Here is a 12,612-nt window from a genome sequence, read left to right as displayed (position 1 = left end):
ATATTATACAATAATTTCAATGGTGTACTTACTACATCCGTTTCTGCAGCGTCCTAAGTCTGAGAACACCCACAAGTATATACATTAATTCTATTCCGGACAACGATAAATTGTCCCCTCTAATATCCCCCTGTTTGTCTCCAGCTCAATCCCTTCTGACTATCCTCCCCTTGTCTCCCCTTTTTTTTCTTGTTTACTCTTTTTATTTTTTATTTCTCTTATACTTTTATTTGTGTTATTGATTGATATATTTGGTATTTTTGCAGTGATCTTTTTATGTTGAAATTTTTTTTGTATTGTTTAAAATGGAATAAGCAATTGTTTGTATGTGTATACATTTACTATATTTGTATTTTATTTGGAATTGCTTTGTCCTTTTTCAATAAAAACAGTTTGCATAAAAAAAACCCAGTCAGAGTGCAAACTAATAGATGCAAACCTAAATATGTACAGCACTACTGTACGGAATCGGTATGTAATGCCGGCAGTCAGGATGCCTACTGTCAAATTACAGACAGAGGCATCTCTATGTTTGGTATCCCCCCTTCTTCCCCTAACCCTCCCTTCTTGTAGCCTAACCCTCCCGTTAGTTCCTAAACCTGAGTCTCCCCCCTTCATGCCTAACCCCCCAGTGGTGCCTAACCCTAACATCCCCTCCCCAAAACCTAACGCTAACCCCTCTATGCTACCTAAACCTAACCCTCTCCCCCCACGGCTAACAGCTAAGACGCTCCGGACTTACCTGGTTCGGGATGGCATCTGTCTGTGTTCTGGCATCGGTATTAAGATAGGCATCGGTATTTCGATGCCTATCTTAAGTCCTGTGTCGGACTTTCAGCGTCGGGATTCAGGCCGGCGGCATGGCGTCCGCCTGTCTGATAACTACATCCCCTACTGTACATCACATCTCTGTAAGGTTTATTGTTAAACACATAACCAAACACTCAAAACAATATTTTTTTACATAATTTATTTAGTGCAAATGTAACGCATATATAAATGCTATACATTTAAATGATTCTCCAAATGTAACTGTCAAAAAAAACTAGTTTTTAACGATTGCAACACTAGCTTATAATAGCAATCATAATTAACATTGCTTTGTTGCTGTCTATTGCATTTTCCATTAAAGTGGTTATCTACTTACAGCGGATGCAGCCATGTTGTGGGATGAACTAACATTCATGAGACTGTTGTCTATCATGAGTTAAATGTTTGCATTTAATTTAATGTGTATTATCTATACATATGAAACATTCACATTTATCAATAAGTGTCCAGCCTTATCTTTTTTTATATGACACTTTACTACATTATTGTCCTGTGTACAAAAAGGGTAATATGCATTTTACTAACAGTGTCAGGCCACATCTCTATGCTATATCTACTGTAATTATACAAATGTTGTTACTCCAGATGTGCGTCTGGCCCATATGCTACTCATGTACTTACCCTTTTTTCATGAGTGTTTTTTTTTATTTTCAGGATGAAAATGTTTCTAAGTCTGCATAAATTCTATAGCGTTCACTTGCAAATTACAAGCGGATCTGTTATTTAACTGGTGAAATTATGGGTATGATGGAACAGCAGTCTAAGAGGTATATAGGCAACTATGCAATATTTCCTGGCCATGGTGTATCCAGCATTTAGTGTGAATGTGTTGTGTACTGTGGGCTGGTCTCCTTAGGGTTCCGGTGGCTAGATTCAGTATTGATCGCAATTGCAACAGCATACACAGGGCCTGATTCAGAGCCGGACGCTCTGACCAGAGCGCTCGCTCTGAATCAGGGCCCTCCTACATGAAAATGGAGCGGCCTTATGGACGCTCGTATAGCTGTGGGTTACCCACAGCTTATGCGAGCGTCCATGATGATGGTCGCGATGGTCAAGACCATTGCGACCATCGGGCTTGCGACGGAGACCCTGCGGTAGGGTCTCGCTGCCGCAAGCCCTGGAGTGATTTTGGCTCTATCAGAGCCAAAATATCTCCCACTGACATCACTAGTGATGTCAGTGGGGCCGGCTTCAGACGGTAGGCGTTCCCATGGGAACGCCTCCGTCTGGCAGCCACGCCCCCGGCACGCCCACCAAAGGGGGCGTGCTGTCAATCAACATCGACAGCACGCCCCCTTTGGTGCGAGACCCGGAGCGACGGAGAGCCCATCGCTTGCTGGGTCTCGCGCATACGCACGATGTTGCCCTCCGTCGTGCGCATGCACAGTGGGGCAACATCGACCCGCTTGCGAGCGTCCTGCGCTCACGAGCGGGTCTGAATGACCGCCACAGATCGGCCGATCAAGCCCGTACATTCAAAGCCATCACAGAGTCAGTGAAGGGACGTTACCGGTTGGGGCTGGTGACGGGGGAGTGGCCAGAGTGCAGGCGTGCCTGACCATTTGAACGCCGTTGCATGGGCGTGCATAAATTAGCCACTGCTACGGCATACGCAGCCTGAGTACTCACAAACTCTGTACTTGCAATTTCTGAGACAGGTCAGAGCTGCTGTAATTGTGCATTAGGGTCCAATGTTATCAATGTGTACGCAGGACTGCAAGGTATTATGGATGTGAGACAGCAGCAGTGGGCATCTCCATACTGGCTGAGTGGTTACAAATATTAGCATATTTTCAGAGCAGAACTGTGTGCGATTACTCAGCCGCGATTGCAATAGTGATCTGTACTGAATCGGGCCCAGTATTCCCTGTGCCAAATGCCGGCTATGAAGAAAACGGGTCACATGCAACAAATGCTCAGAATTTTTTTGATGTTTTTTTCCAGGATAACCCATCAAATGAAATGGCATTCTGCTATCCAAAGACTACAAACATGGCATTTTATTTTTCTTTTAATCTCACACAGAACACCGCAGGGCATAGGCGCTTTAAGAGAGGAGGGGCCCTGTGCGCAGGATCCGATAGGACTCCCTGCTCTCCGGTGGCGCAGTGGACTCTGGCATTGCACCAGAATCTACTGCGCAGGTCTCTAGGAACATGGCGCCCGCTCCGCGTTCCCGGTACATCTCTACTGCGCATGCACGAATCACTGGGGAAATTGCCGCGGTGGCCATATTCCCGGTGATTTCTGCAGCGCTGCAGCCAGCGCCGGGCCGATGGAGAGGTTAGTATATTTAATTGGGTGCAAGGTGTGCGGTGTGTGGACCTCCCTGGACCCAGGGGCCAGTGTGCACCGCACACTTTGCACCCATTATAAATATGCCCCTGCCGCAGGGGTATTCCACATGCAGCCCTCCAGATGCTGTGAAACTACACATCCCAGCATGCCCTGTCCCAGTTTTAGCATGTTCTAATAGCAAAACTGGGACAGAGCATGCTGGAATATGTAGTTCCACAGAAGCATGTTGAAAACCTCTAAAGCAAAGTTTAATATATGTGTATATATATATATATATATATATATATATATATATATATATATTATAGATCACTAAATTTACCTCAGAAAGGATCTGCCAGGGCAACATCACAGTTCCTGGCTTTTAGCATAGACCTAACTCAGGGCTGCACATTTGACAGTAAGTAGTCTGTGTTTTGGATTTTACAAATCGGCTCAGGCGGAGAAATTAATAGTATAAAAATAGTGTTTCCGAAGGCAGCTCATTCATTAGGATTTCCGCCTTTTAATGTTCCACTGAGATCGAACAAAGAACAACAGTCTTACGCTGTATAATGCCCCAAAGGAATTTATTAAGCTCTTAGTTTGATATATAAAGTTTTTGTGTAACACTAAATAATGAACAATAATATGTAAATATGTCTGTTCCAATTAAAATGAAATGTTTCAGACAATTATTTGCCAGCCGTTTCCCCCCATTATATTACATAAATTACAAACCATTCACCCGTGAACAGAACAATTAATAAAGTGGGGTGAGGGGACTAGTGTGGTACATTGAATCCTTTAAAGTATTTCCAACATTTTTTTCCCAAAATTCACAGGCTAAACCTAGCACAAAAAAGTATTGTTAAAGAAATCAAGATTTCCTGAATTAATTAATGGAGCAATAGAATAATTTGTACAACAAGTACAGTCTTGAATTAAAGGGTTATTTTTATTAAACCATTAATCCAGTGCAGTTTGGACCAGACGGTATAACTGACAAGAGTTATAGTGGATAGAGAAGACAGATTGCTTTTAAATATATATATTTTTTAAAAGGTTATAGTTAGAAGTTAGTGCATTACTACAGAATTAACTGAAATGTGGTGGGATTTTATTTACACCTGGATGGGGATATTGGCTGTGGATATCATGCTGCCTGGGGAAGCTGTGCCTCACATGAGGTATTCTCATGCAGGTATTTGTCCTAACGATATGAATCCAAACCTATGGGTAGATGCACAGAGTACCTGCCAAAGAGAATGTGGTGCTGATCAGGTGAGTCTTTACGCATATTCCTACAAATTAAATTAGGAATTAAATGTATGCCAAATTAAATGGTTATTCAGCCTGAAATACAATAGAACCAATATGTAAAGGCATCTTTCTAAGGAAGAATTTTAGATTTTTGATAAAGTGTCTTTGTATTTCTGTGTAGCTAAGTGCAAGTTGCTATGCTATGCCCTTACTATGTAATTAAGTGCAGGTCAGGATGTTCAAATCTACAATTTTAGAACTATGTATTTGCCCTATGTTTTCAAATTTTTTGATTAATGATAAGATGCTGTAAATGTGGCTTTTTTTTTTTTTTAAACATATTTTATGTTTTATAATTCTTAACATGGGCTGTCACATCTAGTGCTGAATTCATTCAATGGGTTATAGATACAACTGCAGTGATTCCTAACTTCGGTCCTCAATGCACACTAAAGGTGCGTACACACTAGACCAGTGTTTCCCAACCTCGGTCCTCAAGGCACACTAGCAGTCAGGTTTTTGTGATATGCATGCCTGAGCACAGTTGGTTAAATGAAAATAACTAAGGTACTAATTAAGACACCTGTGCTTAACTGTGGCTATCCTTAAAACCTGGACTGTTAGTGTGCCTTGTGGACCGTGGTCAGGAACCTCTGCACTAGACGATGTGCTCACGATGCGATATTGTGAGCTATTTCCCTTGAACTCTCCCCGGCAGTCCAGGATATGATATGGACTTAAGATCTATCGTGCACAAAATAGTGTATGAGATTGGCAAATCTTGCCTGCAGTGGGCAAGATCTGAAAATGCGATGTACGACGATTTGGACATATTTTACACGATTTGGCGTTCCGATGCCTTGAAATCGGACGAATCATGTAAAATATAGTCTAGTGTTACTGTGTACGCACCTTAAGAGTCCTGGTTTTAGTGATATCCTTGCTTAAGCATAGATGGTTAACTCAAAATAACTGAGGTATTAATTAAGTCGCCTGGGCTCAAGTATGGCTATCCTTAAAAACTGGGATGGGATGTACTAACAGTGGTGCTATTTACCGCCAGTCACCGCATCCCTACTGATCGCATATGTACTAACATATGCGATCAGTACTGCAAAGAACAGCTCTTCTGATAAGAGCTGTCCTTTGCGAGCCGCTCTTTGCCGTGGACTTCCGGGTTTATGCGCAGACTGGCGTGGCGGCCGCAGGACATGCTGGGAGGGAGATGCATTAGAAGTCCATAGGCTTCTATAGGGGAACGCCAGCAAAAGCTGGCATTACCCTCCTCATCGGAGAGCCGGTGGCCAGGTGATGGTACATACGGAAAATGCGGTAAAGCCCCGAAAAACTGGATTTTTACCGCATTTTCCGTTTAGTACATCCAGGCCCTGGACTGTTAGTGTGCCTTGAGGACCGTGGTTGGGAACCCCTGCACTACTAAAACTAATTAGTAATAAGGCAGCTATTGTTTGTAGGATATTTAAAAATAACATTGGTACTGAGGGTGAAAATCTCTAACAACAACTACAGCAGGTACATTTTTTTTTTCAACAACATTTTTTTTTTCTATTATTCTTCTTCATCATTAGGAATGTGAAACCTATGAAAAGTGTTGTCCTAATGTCTGTGGAACGAAAAGCTGTGTGGCAGCCCGATACATGGATATGAAGGGAAAGAAAGGACCCATTGGCATGCCCAAGGAAGCAACGTGTGACCTCTTCATGTGTACACAGCAAGGTTCTCAGTGTGACATTTGGGATGGGCAACCCATTTGCAAATGCAGAGACAGATGTGAGAGAGAACCGAGTTTTACCTGTGCTTCTGATGGACTGACTTACTATAATAAATGTTTTATGGATGCTGAAGCTTGTGCAAAAGGTATCTCATTAGCTGTGGTAACCTGCAAATATCATCTGACTTGGCCACATACTAGTCCGATGCCATCAGAGACAACGGCTAATCCAACCTTCCCATCCCTTGAGACTGCAATCATAAATGTTATTCCACCCACATTGGTGAATAACCCCAGTCACAAGTCAGTCAATGTCGGTGACACTGTGAGCTTTCATTGTGATGTTACTGGCAAACCCAAACCCGAAATAACGTGGGAGAAGCAGATTGAAGGGAAGGAACGTGTTGTAATGCGGCCCAATCATGTGGTCGTAAATATAGTTGTCACCAACATTGCCCAGCTCGTCATTTATAACACTCAGATGCAAGATGCTGGCATCTACACATGTACCGCCAAAAACATAGGAGGCCTTATCAAGATTAACTTCCCCTTGTCTGTCAAAGAACAACCTCCCAAGGAAAAATCAGAAAACAAAACTTTTTTTCCCACTGATGAGTGCCTAAAACCACCAGATAGTGAGGACTGTGGGGAGGAACAAACACGATGGTATTTTGATGCTAAGAAAAATAATTGTTTTATATTTGTGTATGGCAATTGCAACAGTAACCTGAACCATTTTGAAACATACGAGTCTTGTATGCTAACCTGCATGAATGGACCAGTCAATATCTGTAATTATCCCCCTCTTCAAGGCCTTTGTAAAGCCTATGAGCCAAGGTGGGCATATAACAAGATATTGAGTCAGTGCCAATCCTTTATTTATGGTGGCTGTGGTGGCAACGAAAACAACTTTGAGAGTAAGGAACTGTGTGAAGAGATGTGCCCATTCCCCAAAAACCAAAAGTGCAAAGTGTGCAAGCCTCGGCAGAAGCTGGTAACAAGCTTTTGTAAAAGTGATTTTGCCATACTTGGGCGTATACTAGAGTTGACAGAAGACCTAGAAACTGGGCATGCTCTGGTTTCTGTGGAAGATATCCTGAAAGATGACAAAATGGGGCTTAAATTTCTGGGGAAGCAACCACTTGAAATAACCCTCATTAACATAGACTGGAGTTGTCCGTGTCCCAACATGACGTCAGTCACTGGTCAGCTGATTATTATGGGTGATGTACACAATGGTATGGCCGTCCTGCAACCTCACAGTTTTGTTGGCATGTCAAGTGCACGCCGTGTGCGAAAACTAAGGGAGGTCATTCACAATAAAACTTGTGATCTTCTCAAAGAAATTTTAGGTCAACCATAGCAATTTATACAATAATAGATCATATACAATACTAAAAAGAATGTATATTTGCTAAATTACTAATAAGTCAACTTTGGATTAACTTAAGGGGGTATCTATAGAACATTATGTGATTATAAAAATATCAAAATTTTGTGTTATTTGGGGACGATTGTAAGAAGAGATTTTTGTATATGTATGACACTTGCATAATGTGATTTTGTTTTTCAGTGCTAGTTAAAGGGCATTCGCATGCTATACTTTATCTTCCTAGCTTTCTCTTTGCTGTTCAGCCAGACAGACTTGTTTATTATCTTTGCCCTGACATAAAGCTACTTTCTGGATGCAACAGTAGCCATCACAGAGAGAGCAGCAGAGTTTTCTAATTGCATTTATAAAGTCAAAATATAAGACAATGTAATACTATTTTCACTAATTTGTAAGGCACCACAGTGCTCCACAGCACCACACAGTGGTGAAAGAGGGGCATGCATAAAACAGGGACATAAAAGATAGACAACACAGGTAGGTGGGTAATAGGAGAGCTCACAATCTAGTGAGAAAATTACACTGCTAAGACAAGAGGAATATTTGCTAAACAATGGTTTTCCAAAGTCATTGCTTCTTAGCGGTCTTGTCCATGGAATATAAATGTAAAGCCAGGAGTGTCAAATAGTCAAGTCCCAATGTCTCCTCAACCTTGCAATAAATTAGGTTAAAGTGAGCTGTATTTTAGGAGAAATGGTGAAAAAAAGTAATCAATAAAGAGGGTTGCAAAGTAGTAATAGATAGGATATTACAGGAATGTGTGTTCACTCTCACCTGGAAAGCCTGGAAATGTCTTTTAGAAGCAATATTTTGCAAAACTATTTGCAGAATAAATTTCTGGGGCAAGAGGGGGTACTTTCTAAAACCGAATATCAGCTAGCCACTAAGGAATGTGATCAGCAGATAGACGCATTGTACAAATAGTCATGTTTTGCATACATAAGTACTGAAAGACACAAGCAAATAAAAAAAAAAAAAAGAGCATATTTAAGTGTATATAGTCATCTCAAGATATGTCCAGCTCAAAGACAATTTCTGCTAGGAGTACGTCAGACGCAACAAGTGTGTCTTGACAGTGTTAGTAGTAAATTCTGCAGTCCCTTTACCCTGTTTGTCTACTATTATTATTCCAGAGCCGTAACTAGACATTTTGGTGCCCTGTGCCAGAAAGAGCTTTGGTGCCTACTTACGAACCAAAAATGGGGGGTAGTCTCGTAAGGAAAGTTCGTGGCCACATTATATTACTCCCAATTAACATTCGCCACACAGTAGTGCCCCTTATTCAGGGCAGGATTAAGCCCTTGAGGAGCTTGGAGCACTTAAGATAGGGGGGCCCATCCCCCTCTCCTCCCCTAAGTCAGCATAGCCCTCCACTCATCATCAGGCCTGTCCCCACTTGTAAACTGAACAAATTAAAAAGGGGGGGTAACAGCAATTAAAACAAAGGTGAAAAGGAGGGTAATGCAAGGTAGTGGAATAGCATTTTATGTGTCTATCTATATTTATATACATACACAGTATACACATATATATATTTTGATCCAAAAAGCGGCACTCAGCGGACTTTAAATAAGGACATCACATCAACTCCTTTGCTTTGCAACGTTTCGGGCTTTATTGCCCTTCATCATGCTGCACAAACATCAATACCTGCAGCCTGACGAAGGGCAATAAAGCCCGAAACGTTGCAAAGCAAAGGAGTTGATGTGATGTCCTTATTTAAAGTCCGCTGAGTGCCGCTTTTTGGATCAATATATACGTGTTTGTAGCGGGCACCGTGGCGCTCTGATTTATAGGGGAAAGAGTGTGCCGCACCTGTGGACATTTTATATATATATATATATATATATATATATATATACAGTCAGGTGCATAAATATTGGGACATTGACAGAATTTTCATATTTTGACCTCTATTCACCACCACAATGGCTTTGAAATGAAACACACAAGATGTGCTTTAACTGCGGACTTTCAGATTTAATTTGAGGGTAATTACATCCAAATCAGGTGAACGGTGTAGGAATTACAACGGTTCTATATGTGCCTCCCACCTTTTAAATATGAAAATTCTGTCAATGTCCCAATATTTATGCACCTGACTGTATACACACATGTACATATATATATATATATATATACATATATATATATATATATAGATACATATACACACACACACATATATATGTACACACCATCATGGCACATGTACAGCAGGTCCTTTCTCCAACAACCTAGAGTGCAGGTTAAAGAGATGATAAAACTAGGGATGTGCAGGCTCGGAATAGTTGAATTTTTCCCGCCAAATTCTGATTTTTTTCCCACCAAAAATCGGGAAAGAGGCAAAACGTCATCTTTCATGGACAAGCATCATCTTTCATGGACTTTTGATGGGAAAATATGAGTTTGGCGGGAAAATCCGAACTAATCCGAGCCTGCACATCCCTAGATAGAACTCCTATCCCATGCCCACCTTAGCCCCACTTTAGCCCAGGGAATCCTGTGCTCTCTGCTGCTAGTGCTTAACTTTCTTGTTCTCCTCTCCTCCGCACTGCTGCTGCTGCCTGTCTCCTCCTCCTGCACAGACCCACTTCTTATGGAAGTGGCTGCAGGCAACAATCCATCATCCAAGTTACAGGGGGGGGGAATGTGTGTATTACTAGCGGTGTGCCCGGCAGAGAAACAGTCGGGCACACCGTTACTATTATACATTGCCGCGGGCAGCCGCAGTAGATGAGAGGCAAGCTAAAATGGGGTGATCGCGGGTCTAGGTGGCCGGTTCCACCCACAGGGCATATGCGCTCTGTGCAGGTGTACCGGCCGCACCACCCTAGTTACAGCCCTGTGTAATGAAGTGTCAAATACACAAGAAAGAATAATGTCTTGATAGTTTTATTAATGTGAAAGTTGCATTTTCAATATAAAATGCAATTAAATATAAATTAGATGAAATGCAAACATCTATTTTCCACTTCAAAAATTAGATGGGAATCTTCTTTGCAGCAGTCCAAATGGAAATATCAAGTCAGTAATGCAAAAGAATGGCAACATATCATATAATATATCTGTAGATGTGTCCACCATAACTGTGTTACAACTATGTGAACATGCTTAAGTGAACCTGCCCAGTCCTGTTCTGCCTCCTCTGGCAGCAGGCACAAATAAACATATGTGAAAATGTATACATTAAATATACTTTTACATTTTATGATGCATTTGTATATGCCTATCTTGAAATTGTATGTTGAACCTATGTGGCTATGTAGCCAATCAGCAATCACAGGGTGGAGGGGATAGTTATAATCATGATCATCAGGGGTAATACTGACAAAATGTCATTGTCAGAGACAAAATGCTTTGGGTTGATATCCTAATTTTGTGTTATGGAGTCTCCTGTATTTCTGTTCAGAGAAGCTACATTTGATTTAAACTAGTACTGTACGTTTGCATTTTTGTCTAGTAATAAATTGTATCTGTTATACTTGGTATGCTATGATTTCCTGGTTTTCATTTCTTTGAGATCATCCATTGGATATCTGGAAATATTTTCATCTGATGTCTCAAGAATTATCATGGTTCAGATAAGCACATTTATTTTTATTTTTTGCATTGGGCCACTCATGTTATATCACAGGATATTAATCTGGTTCACATTGGTGTTTTTTGGAAGATTTTCTGCACTAAGAGGAATTTTTGTTTTCTCACAAAACGAATATCCTCATCAACAATGAGGAGACACAATCAGGACTGCTCTGAACAGGATTATTGTTGCACTTCACGCCATGAAGACCATTGTGAAACACTAGTGCGATGGTTTACATTTGTGTAGTGTGTGTGTGTATATATATATATATATATATACTGTGACACAGTTAGGTTAGGGGCTCCCTCTCCTGGGTAGAGGACTCCTTCCTTACACACACACAGCAGCAGGGAAGCAGCACACCAGTCTGGATGCAAGTACAAGCTGGTCGGTGCCAGTCTTTATTGTACAATGACAGAAATATAAAGAAAACATAAATATAAATCCTAGCCCTGTTGGGGCACTAACTTCACAGGTAGTTCCCTCACTACCAGAACCTGGCAGGGCCTAATGCCCTCGCCAGCAACAAAGCACAGCACAGTACTCACAGATAGGTTTTCCAAGTGTCTCTGAGTAAACTCCCTGTCTGCTCTCCCAGGTGAGACAATCAGCCCTCAACACACTAGGCTTATATTGGCCACTCTCAGGTGGAAAACTAACAACCTGTTACCAGGCTGCAAGAACCAAAACCTGGAGTGGCCATGGGTGGAGCCTTCCCTCTCCTCTCACCCACAACCCCCAGGTCCCAAACCGGCTTTTCAAAAAACCCGAAACTCAAACCTGCTACACTACAGACTTTCTCCTGGGGGTTTAAAACACAAAAGACAGGAATCTGGGACAAATGTACCTGCCACAGACCACTTTACCAGTGATCCTATCACATATCCCCCCCCTTTGTTTCGACCTGTGGGGCGGAACAACTGAAGCCCCCAAACAATGAACGCGTGACAACGCGTCAGCATTGGCCAGCTGGCTTCCTGGCCTGTGTTCCACTGAAAATTTAAAAGTTTGTAACGCCAAGAACCATTTTGTAATTCTCGCATTACTGTCCTTATTTTCAGACATCCACTTCAGAGGGGCACGTTCAGTGATCAATTTGAACTTTCTTCCGACCAAGTAGTACCTGAGAGCCTCTAACGCCCACTTTATGGCCAACAATAAATACGGCAATAAGTAGTCCCAATCCCTACCATCCTTGTCGACCACTTTCCTAAGCATGTGTTTTAACGTCTTGTTAAACCTCTCAACCAGCCCATCGGTTTGGGGGTGATAAACCGAAGTTCTTAACTGTTCGATTTTGAACAGGCGGCATAACTCTTTCATGACTTTGGACATAAACGGTGTACCCTGGTCAGTTAGTATCTCCTTGGGTATACCCAGCCTGCTAAAGACATGAACTAGCTCTCTGGCAATGGTCTTGGTTGACGTATTGCGCAAGGGGATCGCTTCCGGGTACCTGGTAGCGTAATCCATTATAACCAGAATATACTGGTGTCCCCTGGCAGACTTCATTAAGGGTCCAACCAAATC

At 41.9% G+C, this 12,612-nt stretch overlaps 1 protein-coding gene across 3 annotated transcripts in view; it reads left to right on the top strand.

The window, feature by feature from the left end:
• WFIKKN2 (WAP, follistatin/kazal, immunoglobulin, kunitz and netrin domain containing 2) overlaps window positions 1-9,034 on the top strand; it is a 48,872-nt gene extending 39,838 nt beyond the window's left edge. The window contains exons 3-5 of one of the 3 annotated variants that reach the window (XM_088468585.1): window positions 1,486-1,598; window positions 4,316-4,395; window positions 5,964-9,034. In XM_088468585.1, the coding sequence (XP_088324711.1) occupies window positions 4,333-4,395; window positions 5,964-7,469 (1,569 nt within the window). In that variant the 5' untranslated portion in view covers window positions 1,486-1,598; window positions 4,316-4,332 and the 3' untranslated portion in view covers window positions 7,470-9,034. Of the gene's footprint in view, window positions 1-1,485; window positions 1,599-4,218; window positions 4,396-5,963 lie in introns of those variants that run through there. The other 2 variants (XM_088468586.1, XM_088468584.1) reach the window with 2 other exon arrangements.
• The last annotated feature ends 3,578 nt before the right edge of the window (window positions 9,035-12,612 follow it).

This window comes from Taudactylus pleione, unplaced genomic scaffold (assembly GCF_031769625.1).
Source record: "Taudactylus pleione unplaced genomic scaffold, aTauple2 ptg000012l, whole genome shotgun sequence".
Taxonomy (NCBI): domain Eukaryota; kingdom Metazoa; phylum Chordata; class Amphibia; order Anura; family Myobatrachidae; genus Taudactylus; species Taudactylus pleione.
The sequence above is the reverse complement of the archived record's forward strand: the minus strand, read 5'-3'. Positions and strand labels throughout refer to the sequence as shown.